The 19,000-nt window shown below is 36.9% G+C and overlaps 1 protein-coding gene across 3 annotated transcripts in view; it reads right to left on the bottom strand.

The window, feature by feature from the left end:
• Positions 1-19,000, bottom strand: part of LOC136031345 (5-aminolevulinate synthase, non-specific, mitochondrial-like) — a 78,632-nt gene that overhangs the window by 40,726 nt on the left and 18,906 nt on the right. Inside the window, exons 1-2 of one of the 3 annotated variants that reach the window (XM_065710835.1) lie at positions 14,299-14,433; positions 6,052-6,234 (exon numbers count right to left, since the gene is read on the bottom strand). In XM_065710835.1, the coding sequence (XP_065566907.1) occupies positions 6,052-6,234; positions 14,299-14,320 (205 nt within the window). In that variant the 5' untranslated portion in view covers positions 14,321-14,433. Of the gene's footprint in view, positions 1-6,051; positions 6,235-11,308; positions 11,402-14,298; positions 14,434-19,000 lie in introns of those variants that run through there. The other 2 variants (XM_065710837.1, XM_065710836.1) reach the window with 2 other exon arrangements.

Here is a 19,000-nt window from a genome sequence, read left to right as displayed (position 1 = left end):
CACCAAACTCGCCAAATCACTGAACCCCTCCCCCAACTCCCCCAAAGAGAGCGAATCCAGTACGATTCTGTCAATCACGTATCAAGAACATTTGTTTATTCTATCCACCAAGCTTCATCCCGATTCCTCCACTCCAAGTGTTTTTCCAAGATTTCCCCCTCCAACTCCCTCCAATGTCAAAACATCTGGTCGGGATTTGAAATAAGAGCTATTTTTTCGAAATAAGAGCTCTGAGACATGAATTCCTTCTAAAAACCAAATTTCATTGAGATCCGATCATCTATTTGTAAGATAAAAATACCCAAATTTTCAAGTTTTCCAAGAATTCCGGTTTCCCCCTCCAGCTCCCCCCAATGTCAAAGGACCAGGTCGGAATTTAAAATTAGAACTTTAAAGCACAAGATCCTTCTAATATCAAATTTCATTAAGATCTGGTCACCCTTTCGTAAGTTACAAATACCTCAATTTTCAAAATTACCCCCCCCCCAATTCTACCAAAGGGAGCAGATCCGGTCCGGTTATGTCAGTCACGTATCTTAGACAGGTTTCTATTCTTCCCATCCAGTTTCATCCTGATCTCACTGCTTTAAGTATTTTCTAAGATTTCCGGTCCCCCAAACTGCCCCCCCCCCCCAATTACGCTTGATCCGGTTGAGATTTAAAATAAGAGATCTGAGTTATGAGGTCCTTCTAAATATGAAGTTTCATGAAGATCCGATCACTCCTTCGTAAGTTAAAAATACGTCATTTTTTCTTATTTTTCAGAAATAACCCCCCTTCCCAATAGAACGGATCCGTTCCAATTATGTAAATCACGTATGTAAGACTTCTGCTGATTTTTCCCAACAAATTTCATCCCGATCCCTCCAATCTAAGCGTTTTCCATGATTTTAGGTTCACTTGCCCCAAACTTCCCCCAATGTCACCAGATCCGGTCAGGATTTAAAATAAGAGCTTTGAAAAATGATATCCTTCTAAATATCAAATTTCATTGAGATCCGATCACCCCTTCGTAAGTTAAAAATACCTCATTTTTTCTAATTTTTCAGAATTAACCCCTCCCCCAACTATCCCAAAGAGAGCGGATCCGTTCCAGTTATGTCAATCATGTATCTAGGACTTGTGCTTATTTTTTCCACCAAGTTTCATTCCGATCCCTCCACTCTAAGTGTTTTCCAAGTTTTAGGTTTTCCCCTCCAAACTCCCACCCCCCCCCCAATGTCACCAGATCCGGTCGGGTTTAAAATAACAGCTCTGAGACATAATATCTTTCTAAACATCAAATTTCATTGAGATCCGATCACCCGTTCGTAAGTTAAAAATACCTCATTTTTTCTGATTTTTCATAAATAACCCCCCCCCCCCCCATCTACCCCAAAGAGAGCGGATCCGTTCCGTTTATGTCAATCATGTATCTAGGACTTGTGTTTATTTTTCCCACCAAGTTTCATCCCCATCCCTCCACTCTAAGTGTTTTCAAAGTTCTAGGTTTCCCCCTCCCGACTCCCCCGCCCCCCAATTTCACCAGATCTGGTTGGGATTTAAAATAAGAGCTCTAAGACACCATATCCTTCTAAATATCATATTTCATTGAGATCCGATCACCCGTTCGTAAGTTATACCTCATTTTTTTAATTTTTCAGAATTACCCCCCCCCCCCCCCCAACTACCCCAAAGAGAGCAGATCTGTTGCGATTATGTCAATCATGTATCTGGGACTTGTGTTTATTTTTCCCATCAAGTTTTATCCCGATCCCTCCACTCTAAGTGTTTTCCAAGATTTTAGGTTTCCCCCCTAAGAGCTCTGAGACACAATATCATTCCAAACATCAAATTTCATTAAGATCCCATCACCCGCTCATAAGTTAAAAATACTTCATTTTTTCTATTTTTCCCGAATTAACCGCCCCCCCCCCCCCACTCCCCCCGGATGGTCAAATCGGGAAAACGACTATTTCTAATTTAATCTGGTCCGTTCCCTGATACGCTTGCCAAATTTCATCGTCCTAGCTTACCTGGAAGTGCCTAAAGTAGCGAAACCGGGACCGACAGACAGACCAACAGACCGACAGAATTTGCGATTGCTATATGTCACTTGGTTAATACCAAGTGCCATAAAAACCAGTGTTTCATATTTGCAAAAATAGAAGATTATCTGAAAAGAAAACATAAGAAGGGTCAAACCATAATTGAAAAAAAAATATCCAAGCTGGAATCGAACGCATGATAATCTAATTTGAGGTCCAGCGCTGAACTAATTAAACCATGCCTCTAATATTGTAATTTAATATATTGGTGTTTGTAGGACTTTTAATTGCATACCTTATTAATGCAGGAGGTGTTCTTGCAAACCTCCAGTTGAGGGTTTTGGAACATAATTATTACAGCGATACCGTTTTACACTTTCAAGATTTTCCACTTAAGAAATGGCACCAAAACTGTTTCTTTCAGTGCTATATCTCACTTACGAATGGTAGAATTGATAAAAAGCACGTAGATATGAGCAAAAGTTTTCAAATGAGCCATTAAACATCACTTAAAAGGTTCTGGTAGACCAATAGCCTCAGCTTTTACACTTGAGACATGGCACCAAAAGTGCCATTTTAGTGCCACTTGAAACTTGCAGAGGTTGGAGTTTATAGAAAGAACGTAGCTATGAGCAATATTTTTTACATGAGCTATTAGAAATCTATCTAAGATGTTTTGGTAGCCCGCTAGCCCCACTCCTTGAGAAGCGACATAAAAAGTGCCTTTTTTCGTACGATATGGCACTTAAAGATGGCGGAATTAATATAAACAACGGACATATGAGAAAGAGCTTTTGATTGAGCTCTTAAGCATCTCTCTATGTTGTCCTAGCAACCCACTAGGCCTGAAAAAAGACTGTTTTAACGTTTTTTAACTTTTAGTTACTATGACCTGTGGTTCGCTCTTTACTAGGTTGCAGCTATTGCTTAAACCATGACTAAGAGTTCGTTGTAAACTCCCCAGAAACTAGTTAACATTGAAATCTTGAAATCTAATAGGTATTAGAACTTGTAAAACCTGGTAAATATAGGCAATAGCTTTTAATAAGCCATAAAACATCTATCTACGATGGTGTGGTAGCCTACTAATGTTTCAATAGCTTACTGATGAGCAGACGATTTATGAAACTTACAAAGGGGGCTGGGAGGGGAAGTGTACGGGAGGTGTTCTTGTAAACCTCCAGTTAAGGGTTCTAGAACATATATATTGCAATAGTACCTGTTCTGTACTTCAGAGCTTTTCCACTTAAGAAGTGGCATCAAAAGTATTGTTTTCAGTGCTATATCGCACTGCGAATGGTATAATTAAAAAAAAAAAATGCCCGTATATAAGAGCAATAGCTTTCAAATGAGCCATTAAACATCACTCTTAGATGTTCTTCTAGCCCATTAGCCCCTTGAGGGCTAACCCCAACCTTTTCCCACTTGAGACACGGCACCAAAACTGCCGTTTTTAGTAACAATTGGAACTTACAGATGATGGAGTTTACAGAAAGAATGTAGATATGAGCAATATCTTTTACATGAACTGTAAGAAATCTGTCTATGACGTACTGATAGTATGCTAGTGCCACCCTTTGAGAAATGGCACAGAAAGTGCCGTTATAGTGTCATATGACATTTGCAGAACGCTGAATTTATAAAAAGCACGTAGATATCAGAAATAACTTTTGAATGAGCCACTAAGCATCTCTCTATGACGTTCTGGAAGCCTGCTAGGCCTGCTGAAAAAAAAAAAAAAAACAAAAAAAACAAGAGCTAAGAGCTCATATGGCACTTGTGACGAGGCATGAAGAGCTAACAGCCAAGAGATCATATGGTATGAGCTCTAACAAAATTCTATGAATGAATAGATTGATTTAAAAGGAAAATAAGAGGCTTAATGCCGGTCAGGATTAAAAATAAGAGCTCTGAGTCACGATGTTTTTCTAAATATCGAAATTCATTAAGATCCGATCACCCACTCGCATGTTATAAATACCTAATTTTTTCTAATTTTTCCTCTCCCTTTAGCCCCCCAGATGGTCGAATCTGGGAAAACAACTTTATAAAGTCAATTTGTGCAGCTCCCTGACACGCCTACCAATTTTCATCGTCCTAGCACGTCCAGAAGCACCAAACTCGCCAAATCACTGAACCCCTCCCCCCAACTCCCCCAAAGAGAGCAAATCCAGTACGGTTCCATCAATCAAGTATCAAGGACATTTGCTTATTCTATCCACCAAGCTTCATCCCGATTCCTCCACTCAAAGTGTTTTCCAAGATTTCCCCTCCAACTTCCCCCAATGTCAAAAGATCTGGTCGGGATTTGAAATAAGAGCTCTGAGACATGAATTCCTTCTAAATATAAAATTTCATTAAGATCCGATCACCTATTCGTAAGATAAAAATACCCCAATTTTCACGTTTTCTAAGAATTCCGGTTTCCCCCTCCAATCCCCCCAATGTCACAGGATCTGGTCAGAATTTAACATTAGAGCTTTAAAGCACAAGATCCTTCTAAATATCAAATTTCATTAAGATCTGGTCACCCTTTCGTAAGTTACAAATACATCAATTTTCAAAATTACCCCCCCCCCCCACCTCCACCAAAGAGAGCAGATCCGGTCCGGTTATGTCAGTCACGTATCTTAGGCAGGTTTTTATTCTTCCCATCCAGTTTCATCCTGATCTCACCGCTTTAAGTATTTTCAAAGATTTCCGGTACCTCCCAACTGCCCCCCCCCCAATTACGCTGGATCCGGTTGAGATTTAAAATAAGAGATCTGAGTTACAAGGTCCTTCTAAATATGAAATTTCATTAAGATCCGATCACTCCTTCCTAAGTTGAAAATACGTCATTTTTACTAATTTTTCAGAATTACCCCCCTCCCCAATAGAGCGGATTCGTTCCAATCATGTAAATCACGTATCTAAGACTTCTACGTATTTTTCCCACCAAGTTTCATCCCGATCCCTCCAATCTAAGCGTTTTCCATCATTTTACGTTCCCCCACCCCAAACTCCCCCCAATGACACCAGATCCGGTCGCGACTTAAAATAAGAGCTTTGAGATATGATATCCTTCTAAATATCAAATTTCATTGAGTTCCGATCACCCCTTCGTAAGTTAAAAATACCTCATTTTTTCTAATTTTTCAGAATTACACCCCCCCCCCAACCACCCCAAAGAGAGCGGATCCGTTCCGGTTATGTCAATCATGTATCTAGGACTTGTGCTTATTTTCCCCACCAAGTTTCATCTCGATCCCTCCACTCTAAGTGTTTTCCAAGATTTTAGGTTTCCCCCTCCCAACTCCCTCCCCCCAATATCACCAGATCCGGCCGGGATTTAAAATAACAGCTCTGAGACACGATATCCTTCCAAACACCAAATTTCATGAAGATCTGATCAACCGTTCGTAAGTTAAAAATATTTCAATTTTTCTATTTTTTGGGAATTAACGGGCCCCCACTCCCCCCCCAGATGGTCAAATGATCATTCCCGTCTGGGCCCCCCAGACGGGAAAACGACTATTTCTAATTTAATCTGGTCCGATCCCTGATACGCCTGCCAAATTTCATCGTCCTAGCTTACCTGGAAGTGCCTAAAGTAGCAAAACCGGGACCGACAGACCGACAGAATTTGCGATTGCTATATGTCACTTGGTTAATACCAAGTGCCATAAAACGAGAGACAGATTAGTGCTACCGATGCAAAAAAGTGATTTTCCTTGATGTTCAAGCAATCTAGTTATTAAAATCAACTAGTGACTTAATTACAATCGCTAATTTCAACACTATCAAAAACGTCTCAATTATTGATGTAAATGAGTCCCAAATTAAAATCTACTGTGTATCAGAGGACTTTTATATATGCCTTTCATTCAATAAACCTCAGAGACATTCCAAATTTAAACTGAATTTATGGTCTTGAAAAAACGGAATAAATGGAAAAATAAATTGAAAAAACGGAATAAATGGAAAAATAAAAACTCCAACTCGGGTAGCAGCCCAATCAAACCCAATTATAATAGCATCTTACCGGTAGATGATCGAGTTGGAGCATCGACGACAGAATTATCTGCTGTAGAAGAAGATACATGTCGGGCAACAAAAGGACAATATTCCCCGAAGTTTTTCAACAGAACTGATCCATTGCTTCTAAAAAACGATGTAGAAAATCGCGACACAAATGGGCAGGGCATATTAACAATAGCGGCAGCACCTAAAAATGAATCACAAAATAGATCACATAATGAATTATAAAATCAGTCACAATTTTAACAACAGCGGTAGCACCTAAAAATGAATCACAAAATAGAAAAGTACGGAATTCAAATCGTCAAATAAGAGAAAACTTGTGTAATCTACCTACGAAGCGGATTACCACCTATGGAGTGCGCATTTGGGTAGTCAAAAATAACGCCTTGTTTTTTTTTTTGTTTGTGTGGTTTTTTTTGTTGTAGTCGATAATACAGATACAAATTGAGCAACTAGAGGTTGAGGGTGAGTCTATATCAGGTAAATTCAACTGATACTGCAGGAGACCATTTGAGTCTTGGAGCATTATGAATCTTTAATCGTTATTCTGATCAAATAACAAAATAATCGGCCTTTTGATCAGTTAAAGACCTGTCCTCATGCACAGATAACTAAGTATTAGGCACCAATGCCCAGATATTTCAGTCCATCTAGGCGTCTTATAAGAGACTACAAACTGGGAATGAGTTGTATTAATTGGGGGGGTGTCTCCAAGATTTCCCCTCCTAAAATTAGAAAAATACCTTTTCCGGATATGTTCATTGAAAATGCCTTTTCGACGCTTTCATCTTCTAAAAAGACAAGTTTGCCCCTTAGATATTCAGAAATTCATTTTGCCCCCTTCCCCATGTGAATATTAAAATAATATTTTGATACAAATTGATACCACTGCTGGGACTGTTCCAAAGTAACGACGGTGCCCAGCAAAGCAAGCACATGAACATGGTTTAATTTTGGCTGGGGATGACAAGCATGAACAGATTTTCGCATCAAATTAGAAATTTCAAATAATGATATGACAAGGATGAACTCAGCTGGTGACTTCAATTGTAGGAAAAAAATAATTATAAAAAAGGCAAGCTGGCTACTTTTACTTTCATAATAACAGTGACTAGCAAAATATTTGCTAGTTGCAAATGTTTTAAATATTGGTCAGACAAAAACAGGTATGTTCTATTTTGAGACAAGATAGTGTTTCACTTAATTATGACTATCAAAACCTACAATGAGCCGAATTCGCGATGCTAAAAAAAATTATAACCTGAACCGACAAAGGAAATAGCGATAATAGCAATTTGATAACAGATTATTATGAAAGTAAAAGTAGCCAGCTTGCCTTTTTTATAATTATTTGATTATAATGACACAAAACAACTGTATAATCATTGCATACCTGCATACAAATGGGGGAGAAGATTTATTTGCACTCCTTAAGGGACCGGGAAAAAGTTCTGTCTAGTAAAATTTGGAAAATGTAAGCCTAAAAATACACTCCTTTTCGTGATTTCTCATGCCTCATTGGGTCCAACTCGTAAAAACGTAACGAAAACGAATATAAACAAAATTTTTGATGCGTTTTTTATAATTTTCTTTTGTACCCCTCGCCCCCGGAAAGAAAACGGCCCTGATAATACTATAGATGCTTTCTGCTTCATATCATAGAATGGATAGAGTCCTTCTTTTTTAGAGAGAGAAATAGACCAGGTTCGTCATGGTACGGTACCAAATCCATTAACTGTGGATACATAGAGGTTTAGGAAGAAGTTTAAAAAAGGCAAATTTCAAAAAGAACATTAAAGAAACAAACTCTTGAAAATGAATTCATAGCCCTGTGATATTTTTATCACTATTAAGAAAACATATTTTCCTGGGAAGAAGTTTTTCAAAGAAAAGTAAAAAGCCATATTAAAACCTAAGACGGTATTAATTCTCAATTGGGGTTATTGAGAAGGAAACATGTTAAGAAAACAATTCTTATTTTACACTACTACTAACAAGTCACCACAGAACAAAGCCACCTGTAGCCAACACAGCTACCCAGGCTCCTCCTTTATCCCAATCTATGCAAAGCCTCTCTCTTTACGCCCTCTCATGAAGTTCCCATTTCCCTTAAATCTTTCCTTACGACATCCTCCCACCCCAAGCGAGGACGACCTGCTTTTCGTTCATCCCTAGGTGTTGGCCGAAAACAACAATCTCTGCGAATTGAAGTTAACAATTAAGAGGGTGATTCCACTACACTTTATGCCCGACCCCGTAATGTGTAAATATATAGCCCAAATTATACATTCCATAAGCATTTTTTAATGCTCACCCTTGTTTTAACTTAATACACGTAAATTGCATCAACGCTGACGAAATCAAAAAACGGACAAACACGAGGGGGATATAATGAAATACTGTCTGTAAGAAAACAAGTTGAAGATGGTCTCCCACAAGGAACTGTCATAAGCCCTCTTTTATTTACACTATATATTTCTGAACTAAAACTTAGAAGCCAGTCAAAACATGGAGAATTTGCTGACGATCTCCTTGTGTGGAACAGACATAAGAACATAACTTTACTCCAAAACATCATTCAGGAAGATATATATGATGTGTGCCTGTTTTCTAAAGCCTTTGGATTGCCCATTTCTATACCAAAAACAAAAGCAATTGTGTTCCATAAACGACAAGTAATCCTTCCGAAACCCTTAAGGATAGAGGAGAGTGAGATAGTCTATGAGCCGTCAGTTTGGCTACTGGGCATGATTCTTGATTCTCGTTTAAAATGGCAACCACATTTAATGATGTTAAGAATGACAATTTTAAAACGGCTAACCATCCTCAAACGACTTGCAGGATCTAAATGGGGATCTTCACCAACGTTCATTATTGACTTTTACAAAATGTATATTCGATCTAAATTGGAATATGGCATACAATTTCTTACAAATATGCCGGTTACCTTGTTCAATACCCTTGAGACACTCCAAAATTCAGCCATCAGAATTGCTTTGGGGCTCCACAAACATACTGCAGTGGTTAAGCTCAAAGAACTTTCTGGACTACCTGCTCTGAAAGACAATGCTACTATGCAGAGAAACTGCTATTTCACAAAAATACAAACATATGGCAAAATCCATGCAGTTTTTCCCTCCACTTTTGGAAATACTGCTAAGCCCCAACACCTACTATCTTCTTTTTGCCAGTATCTAAAAGATTACCCAAATTGGAAAAATGAACAGGCGGATAGTTACCCTTTTCCAAAATCTCCACCATGGGAAATGGTGGCTCCTGATTGTCATTTTCAGTTAGTTTCTAAAGACAAGTCACATTATTCAGATCAGTATGTCTGTCAACTCTTTGCTAATAAGATATCCTCACACTTTCCTAAACATATTCTAGCTTTCACGGATGGTTCAGTAAAAGGATCAAGAGCAGGAGCAGGTGTGTGTATTCCTCATGTTTCCTTGAATATATCAGCAACTCTTCCATCCCACACTTCAATTCTGTCAGCAGAGTTATTTGCTATACATAAAGCACTTGAAACTATGGCCAGACTAAACCTTTCGTCAAAGAATGTGTTAATCCTTACAAATTCAAATTCTGCAATTCAATTAATAAGAAAAATTAATTATGAGGCTGCTGATTCAGATTTAAAATTAATAAGAGATGATCTACCAAGATTAAATAAATGTGGTATTTTTGTTTGCTTCCAGCATATTCCTAGTCATAAAGAACTGATTCATAACGTGACTGCTGATAGGCTAGCAAATGAAGCAGCAAATATTGACCCCCAACCAGAATCAAAATTGGGGAACCTACGAGATATTATGAAACGCCGTGGACAAATAAAGTGTCTACCATTTCGAAATTCCCCATTTCGTTCTAGAGAAGACACAGTGTGGTACTATAGACTGAAATCAGGATATCTTTTTCTGAATTCTGTCCGATTTCAATGGAATTTGTATCATTCTCCACTATGCAGGTGGTGTTTAACAACAGAGGAAACTCCCCAACACATATTTTTTGATTGCCATATACTTGCACCCGAAACTAATAAGATTAAGATAATTTGTAAAAAACTGAATATTGAAGAAATGTTTGACTCCATCATTAGTTTCCAACTACCTCCTAATACTGAAAGGCCAATCTATAGGATGATGATCCAAATTATGAAAAAGACAATGGAAAACAAGCTAATTTAGTAATGAAGATCTACTGTGCAGAAGAGAGCGAGAGTGAGTAGGAAGAGCCGTATTGGTACCGGCCGGCCTCTTGGCCTTAAACTGCTGGGGACAGGTAGCTCAAGTACTCGCACTTCCCACAAACCAAACAGAAGAGAAGAGAGAATGAAAAAGAAGGATTGCTAGTGCCATCTTGAAGTCAAAGGGGTGAAAGGACTGTATGCAGTCTGTATACCCTCATACAAATTATGGAATGGAATGGATGGGGGGAAAGTATAGTGAAAGCTCAAAACGTGTTAATTATAATTCTTCTGCATAGTATGAAGTAAGAATTGTCTTCATAACATGTTTTTGTCTCAATAGCTCTAATTGTGAATTAATACCCCTCAAAAAAGCAGAAATAGGGTAATTAACGGACTTTTCAGGTAGCTAAGGAATAAACTTACCTCTATAGTCAGAATTGCACCCTGAATCCAAATTTAAGTTCATTTCCGATGCAAATACATGTTAAATTTGGATCCAGGATGCAATTCTGCTGAATAAAGAGGTAAGTTTATTTCTTAGCCACGTGAATAGTCCGTTAATATAAACCTTACCCCAGAAATAAATTCACATAATAATCTAATTAAAAAAAACATAAATTATTATCAATGAATCAATGAAATTCAAAACGAACGGAAATTAAAATAAACAGTCACTTCAAACGCAAAGATAAAATATACTGCGCATAAAAGACATAGGTGAATAAGTGAGTCCTAAAACAAGACGAAATGAAAATGAATATTCCAGTCTAATTTAAAACGAACACACACCAGGAACGGACTCCATTTGAACTGTAGACATAACAAACATTTGTACTTATGGTGTCAATAAAGGCCATATCTGGATATGGTGTCAATAAATATCACAAACGACGTACAGTTCATAACGATGACTTTAGTACTCGCTTCCTTAGGAGGGCGGTTTTGCAGCATAAGAGAGGGATAAAAGCTGTGTCAACTTTAGGAGAGGAACTAATATATGTTGCTAAAGTTGGAGCTTAATTTCGGGTGTCAAAAGAAGAAGCGGCGAAACAGGGTGAAAACTTACAGAAAAAAGGATCAATCTCCAAAAACTGGTGAATCAGCAGTTCGAAACCGCAACTTTGAATATTTATGCAACTGGTAAAAACGAAGCCACCAATAAACTAATCATTACCGAGTACAAATATTTGTGATGACAGAATTAAAAAACGTCCTTGACTCCTTCATCTTAAGAGTGCATGAAAAGTGAAACGCCCTAACAGATACCCTTAGGCCTAAAGCAAGAATTGACTTATCTACAAGGCGTTAAAAAAAAACAGTTAATTAATCTGTTAACATATATTTCACTATGCCAGATCATGTTTATATATTTTTCGCTTCCTTTTTTTTATCTCTTCACGATGCATGTCCAAAAAATTCAAGTTCTCAAAAAGGAATACATAAAAAAGTAGGCAATATACTGTAAACTATGGCCGTAATAAAAACTGGGTTTAAACTAACTTCAATTAAAAGTTTATCTTTTTCAATATTTATAACCCATCTTATACAAAAAGAGGGCGAAACGCCCTTAAGATGGAGTAATAAAAAAATAAATAAGCTATAAATAAGTACAAATCAAATCAACACCAAGAGACAATCAAATAAAGAATGCAGACCAAAGATGAGATACTATTGACATAGAAGAAAGAAAACCATGTAGCCTTTAATCAATAATACATATAGGCGAAACTAGGCGGAATTTATTGATTAAGTAACTATTTCTAGTCCAAGGATGGTAGGAATTTCGCATAACGAAAAAATACTCTACGAACAGATAGTTTCTAAGTTTCTGAGGTTCACCGGCTCTTTATTTAGGTTTAGCTACACAAGATTTTATTTTCAAGCCAAAAAATCAGTACCAATTTTCATTCAAAAAGCTACTTAATTAAGCTCCTCTCGGGACAAGGCCGTATCCGGGGAAGGGGGGTTAGACCACCCCCCTGAAATGTTTGTCAGACTCGTAAAAACGTAAAAAATGAATACAAAACAAATTTTTGATACATCTTTTTTTAACCCCACGAAAAAAATCTGCCTGAGTCCCCCCCCGAAAAAAATCCTGGATACAGTCCTGTCTCAGGAACACTGGTTTTTGCAATACAAGTCACGAAATAACGCTGCCCACGACTCGTTTTTAAGATAACCATAAAAACCAAGCCAAACAATTTCACTATTAACCCAATCGTCTCCAAGAATTTGCATTTAAAAAAAAATGAAGAAATTTGCATGCGTCTTAGAATAGAAGCTAATCAACCTTCAGTTCAGTCTCACACAAAAGGGTCGTCCCCTTCTCCTCACATGGTGTATATCTTGGAGCGACGCGTGTACCGCATAGTTCCACCCCACTTGGTACGCCCAAACTAATGTACGTAATTTGTGCAAGTCAACAACCCCTCCTCTCACATACAATCAGATTGGAAAGGAGCAAGTTATTTGATTCGTCCTAATAAAAAAAATAATACGGTCGAAAATCATGAAAAAATGCTGACCACGACCGTTTTTCAATAAAAAAAAAGAAGCCAAATTATCACTTTTAAGATTTTTCTAATTGCGGAAACTCTCAAATTCCGGAAAAAGGAATAAACAAAGAACGATCGACTATCATAATAAAACAGCTGACCATGACCATTTTCAAACAGAAAAAAATCTAGCTAAGCCATGCTTTGGCTATTAACCCATTGTTTTCATGAATTTATATTTCCCGAAACTAGCCCACAATTGGATAAGAATAGAGCAAATTAATTATTTGATTTTTTCCTACCACGCTAAGACATACTGTGACTGACAGCTTATTCTGAATCTATTTAAACAACTTTTCTGGATAACAGCAAATTACGAACATCTATTTTTTTGAACTAAAATGATATTAATAATTTTGTTTACTTTACGTGTTTTGGGACATCTACCAAATCTAATAAATACCAAATCATTGCTTTTAAAACTTTTTTAATTAATGAAGCTTTCAGATTCCCAAAGAAGAATACAAAAATAAAATAACGATACAGAAGCCCTGATAACACATATGTTATAATAGCCGCAAAATGACTCAAAATCCCGGTTTTAAAAAGGAGAAAGACAACCTCGCATTTAAGCATAGACTACACCCCCCTCTCAAGAAGTTATCGCAAGAAGATATCCTAGAATCTTAGCAAAAGAATCGTATTATCAGTTCCGAAGCCAAATCTTTAGTCTGCACTTCAAGAATTGTTAGATATTACAGTTTCAGAACACTTGATTGATTCGTATCTTTGTAAACTTCTTAGGACATCTAAAAATAATTTAAATAAGGAAGGTACCCCAAAGCGGCCAAAAATATTATGGCTGTTGGACAAGGCCGTGTTCAGGGTTTTTGTTCACCAAGGGTCATTTGTTTCCGGGGAGGAGTGTACAAAAAACTTAAAAAACACATCAAATTTTTATAAGCATTTTGTCACATTTTTTAAGATTCGGATAAACATTTCGGGGGGGGGAGGGTCAAACCATAAGCCAGAAAAAGAAAAAATGGTAAGTACATGTCTACCGAAGATATTTTGCAAAGCCCTTAACGAATGTTGTTATTATTTTCAACATGAGATTTTTTCAATAAGTTCTGAATGTTTTTCTTTAGAGGGAAAAGCTCTAAACTGTTATGGTTTTCATGCCAACTTATAGGATATCTTGACAAAGTATCTGAAAATACCCAGAAAATGTGAAAAGAGTTTGTGAGTGACAGAATCCTATTTGTCTTAACTCAATAAATACCAGCAATGGGTCTTCTTTGCCAATCCCCCGTTCAAGACGAAGTAATCCAAGACTTGAAAGCTTTTTAAGAGTTGTATAAATATGATTGTTTTCACTTCTCCATGATACTCTATCATCCTAGGGCAGAAATAAGGCAGATAGACATGCAGTAAGGGTAATCAGATAGTCTACCTGACGTGATCAAGTTAATAGATTTGGTCACTAAATAACTCTATGGTGGCTTAGAGCCATTATAATCAAAGATCTCAAGCTTAATCAAAAGATATAATAAGGACTAACGCTTTGATAAACAGTGAAACATCTTTTATCCGTTATGAGGACTAATTCCAGAAAAGGCAAACACGAACTAAAATTCCAGCTGGAAACACGGGTTTATATACCACTTTTTTCTCTTAGAAAAGTCCAGAGTGAAACAAATGGTGCAGAGAGATGAAGAAATTAACGCTGTTTAACTCAAAAAGCTTCAAGTGAACCGTGAATAGACAGACGTAATGGACGCGTATTAACTCTTTTCAAAGCAAAATATTTTTATGAATATTTTGTGGAAAAATGATTAAATTTTTGGCTGTTTACATAGAAAAGTACGGACAAGTAAACTTACAAGTAATTTGTGTAATGCTCCAAACTATTTTTTTCTGGGGGGGACGTCCCCCAAATATTTTTTTAATGTATAAAAACAGAAGGATCACCAGTGTCGATTTCTCTTCAGGATTGCCTTAATCCGTGTTACAGTTCAAGAAGATTACTAAGAACACATTTTCAAGCATCTGATTTTTATACTTCACTCAACTTCCAGAAGAGTTATAAGCCAACTTAATTGTTTATGGAAAACAAGTTCACTGTCAGACCTCCAGAACACTATGTAATAAGTCAAAAGTTTTTCGAAAATTTTGAAAACTGACTAGTCGCAACAAAAGTATTTATTCTAAGAAATTTGGGTTTTTCTCCTGGAAAATTGATTAGAATTTATATGTTTTAATAATATAATCAAAAAACAATTGTAAAAATTCAGGCCAGGGGAAAGGGGGTTTGACCCCCCCCCCCAATCTGAAATGTGTGTCTGACTTGTAAAAACGTAACAAAAATGGATATAAAACTTTCTTTTATGTGTTTTTATGTAACCCCCCACCCCTGACAAAATCCTTGTGTAAAATGCCCCCACCCCCCGAAAAAAAATCCTGGATATGGCACTGGTAAAAATATATATCATGTCCAGTAAAGCGCTAATGACACTAGCCTTTGATAATATCTGAAATGATCAACAACTCTTCTTAGTGGTAATTTGCGTTCATTGTAAGTTTAACTTTCTTATTTGTCTTAATTCATACGAAAAGCAAAAGACAGCTCAAACAAACAAAAATTATCAAACAGTTCGTGGTAACGAACTGTAGTAAGGAGCGACCCGGCTCAATAGTAAACGAAACTCTAAAAAACTCTAAAAGGATTTTTATGCTGATTTTAAATATATAAGTTTCATCAAATTTAGTCTTTGTCATCAAAAGTTACGAGCCTGAGAAAATTTGGCTTATTTTGGAAAATAGGGGGAAACCCCCCCTAAAAGTCCTGGAATCTTAACGAAAATAACACCATCGCATGCGGCGTATCAGAGAACCCTATAGCAAAAATTTCAAAATGTGGAATTTCGTATTTTTTGCCAGAAGACAAATCACGGGTGCGTGTTTATTTGTTGTTTTTTTTCTTTTCCCTACGAGTCATCGTATCGACCAAGTGGTCGTAGAATGTCGCAAGAGGGCTCATTCTAACGGAAATGAAAAGTTCTAGTGCCCTTTTTAAGTGACTAAAAAAATTGGAGGGCACCTAGGCCCCCTCACACGCTAATTTTTTCTCCAAAGTCAACGTGTCAAAATTTTGAGATATCCATTTTGTTTCGCATAGTCAAAAACCATAATAACTAAGTCTTTGGCAATGACTTACTCCCCCCACAGTCCCTGGGGGGGGGGCTGCAAGTTACAAACTTCGACCAGTGTTTACATATAATAATGGTTATTGGGAAGTGTACAGACGTTTTCAGGGGGATTTTTTTGGTTTTGGGGGTGGGGTTGAGGGGAAGGGGCTGTGTAGGAGGATCTTTCGTTGGAAAAATATGTCATGGGGGAACAGAAATTCAATTAAAAGGGCGCAGGATTTTCTAAAATTACTATATAAAAAAACAATGAACAAATTAACATGGAAAAGTTTTTTCAATTGAAAGTAAGGAGTAGCAATGAAACTTAAAACGAACAGAGATTATTAGGGGTTCTAAAATACTTTTTTAGAGGGTTCTAAAAATACTTTAGCATAAAGAGCGAGGTATTTAGGAGGAGATAAATACCTCGCTCTTTATCCTATAGTATTTTTAGTAATTTCAACTATTTATTCTACGGCCTTTCTGATTCAGGGGTCATTTTTAAAGAATTGGGACAGAGCTTACGATTTAGTGCAAAGAGCGAGTTATTAACGAGGGTACAAACCCCCTCATATACATAATACAAATTTAAGAATATAAAAGTTTGTTACGTAAGTTAATTCTTAAGTTACGTATATTTTTTACTAATAAAAACATTCGTTAAAAATTAAAATTTATAGTTGCCTTTTTATGTAACCAAAAAATTGGAGGGCAACTAGGCCTCCTTCCCCACCTGTTGTTTCTCAAAATCGTCTAATCAAAACTAAGAGAAAGCCATTTAGCCAAAAAAGGAATTAATATGCAAATTTCATTTTAATAATTTATGCGTGGAGAGCCAAAATCAAACATGGCTCAATTCAAAAACGTTCAGAAATTACAGAAAAAAAAACTAGTTTTTTTAACTGAAAGCAAGGAGCGACATTAAAACTTAAAACGAACAGAAACTACTCCGTATATGAAATGGGTTGTCCCCTCCGCAATCCCTCGCTCTTTACGCTAAAGTTTGACTCTTTGCCACAATTCTGCTTTTTAAAACAATAAGCTTTAGCGTAAAGAGGGAACAACCCATTTCATATACGGAGTAATTTCTGTTCGTTTTAAGTTTTAATGTCCGCTGCTTACTTTCAGTTAAATAAAACTAGTATTTTTTCTGTAATTACACAATAAACGGAAGCAACTCCATGACCTCATTCTAGGCGTATAGGATATGATTTACCATTCACAGAAAGACATACAGATTAACACATTTCATTCAGAAGTAACGAGCTGAAAAAGTTTAGTTATTTTCAATTACATTTTTCTCACTGGGCATTTTTCCACTACCATTTCTTCAAGCTCCACACTGAACTGATAGAAGCTTAGATGTCCCAGAACCCTAAATAAGGTAAAAAGATGACACAAGCCATTATTTTACCATTTTATTTTGGTTTGGAATTTCTTAGTTTCCAAGATTGGTCAAGTTCTACTAAAAAGTTATATTAATATTGCCCTAGTTTTAGAGGCCACATTGCCACATTTGCCTCTAAACATTAGGTTACACAGGCCATACAAAATCGATGGAAGATTATCCACTATTGCATTATATTATACAAATATATTCCCTCCGAAGTTTCTATGACAACTCCTAAAGTGGCTTGGAGAAGAAGCAGTCCCCAAAGCCATTCAATAAGATTTTGAAACATTATTTTGCCTAGGACAATAACTGGAAGTTATGCAATTTGCCCACTGTTCACTATATTATGAAAAGAGAAATCACCAATGCAACAGCACAAACACATAAAAAAAAAAAAGAAATGATGAACCGGATGATCAGTTGACCAAAAGGTATGTGCGCGCTACTACTACTAATAAGACAAAGGGTATTAAGGAGAAAATTGATAGAAAACAAGAGCTAAGAGCTCATATGGCACTTGTGACGAGGCGAGAAGAGCTAAGAGCCAAGAGATCATATGGTATGAGCTCTAACAAAATTCTATGAATCAATAGATTGATTTAAAAAGGAAAATAAGAGGCTTAATGTCGGTCAGGATTTAAAATAAGAACTCTAAGTCACGATGTCCTTCTAAATATCAAAATTCATTAAGATCCGATCACCCACTCGTAAGTTATAAATACCTAATTTTTTCTAATTTTTCCTCTCCCTTTAGCCCCCCAGATGGTCGAATCTGGGAAAACGACTTTATCAAGTCAAATTGTGCAGCTCCCTGACACGCCTACCAATTTTCATCGTCCAAGCACGTCCATCCAGAAGCACCAAACTCGCCAAATCTCTGAACCCCTCCCCCCAACTCCTCCAAAGAGAGCGAATCAAGTACGATTCTGTCAATCACGTATCAAGGACATTTGTTAATTCTATCCACCAAGCTTCATCCCGATTCCTCCACTCCAAGTGTTTTTCCAAGATTTCCCCCTCCAACTCCCCCCAATGTCAAAAGATCTGGTCGGGATTTGAAATAAGAGCTCTGAGACATGGATTCCTTCTAAAAATCTAATTTCATTAAGATCCGATCATCTATTCATAAGATAAAAATACCCCAATTTTTACGTTTTTCAAGAATTCCGGTTTCCCCCTCCAACTCCCCCCAATGTCACAGGATCTGGTCGGAATTTAAAATTAGAACTTTAAAGCACAAGATGATTTAAGATGCCTTCTAAATATCAAATCAAACAGTTCGTGGTAACGAACTGTAGTAAGGAGCGACCCGGCTCAATAGTAACCAAAACTCTAAAAAATGGAATTTTGATACCAATAGCTATATCAAAAGAATCGCATTTTAATGCTGGTTTTAAATACATAAGTTTCATCAAGTTTAGTCTTACCCATCAAAAGTTACGAGCCTGAGAAAATTTGCGTTATTTTAGAAAATAGGGGGAAACACCCCCTAAAAGTCATAGAATCTTAACGAAAATCACACCATCAGATTCAGCGTATCAGAGAACCTTATTGTAGAAGTTTCAAGCTCCTATCTACAAAAATGTATTAGGGAGAATGAAGTAAAGGTCTATTTTGCTTATTCGCGTTATTACAACACGCACCAAGGAAAAGACGAATCTGTAATAAGCGTTGTATGCCGT

The sequence above is a fragment of the Artemia franciscana genome, chromosome 9 (genome assembly GCF_032884065.1).
Source record: "Artemia franciscana chromosome 9, ASM3288406v1, whole genome shotgun sequence".
In the NCBI taxonomy this organism is placed as follows: Eukaryota; Metazoa; Arthropoda; class Branchiopoda; order Anostraca; family Artemiidae; genus Artemia; species Artemia franciscana.
The sequence above is the reverse complement of the archived record's forward strand: the minus strand, read 5'-3'. Positions and strand labels throughout refer to the sequence as shown.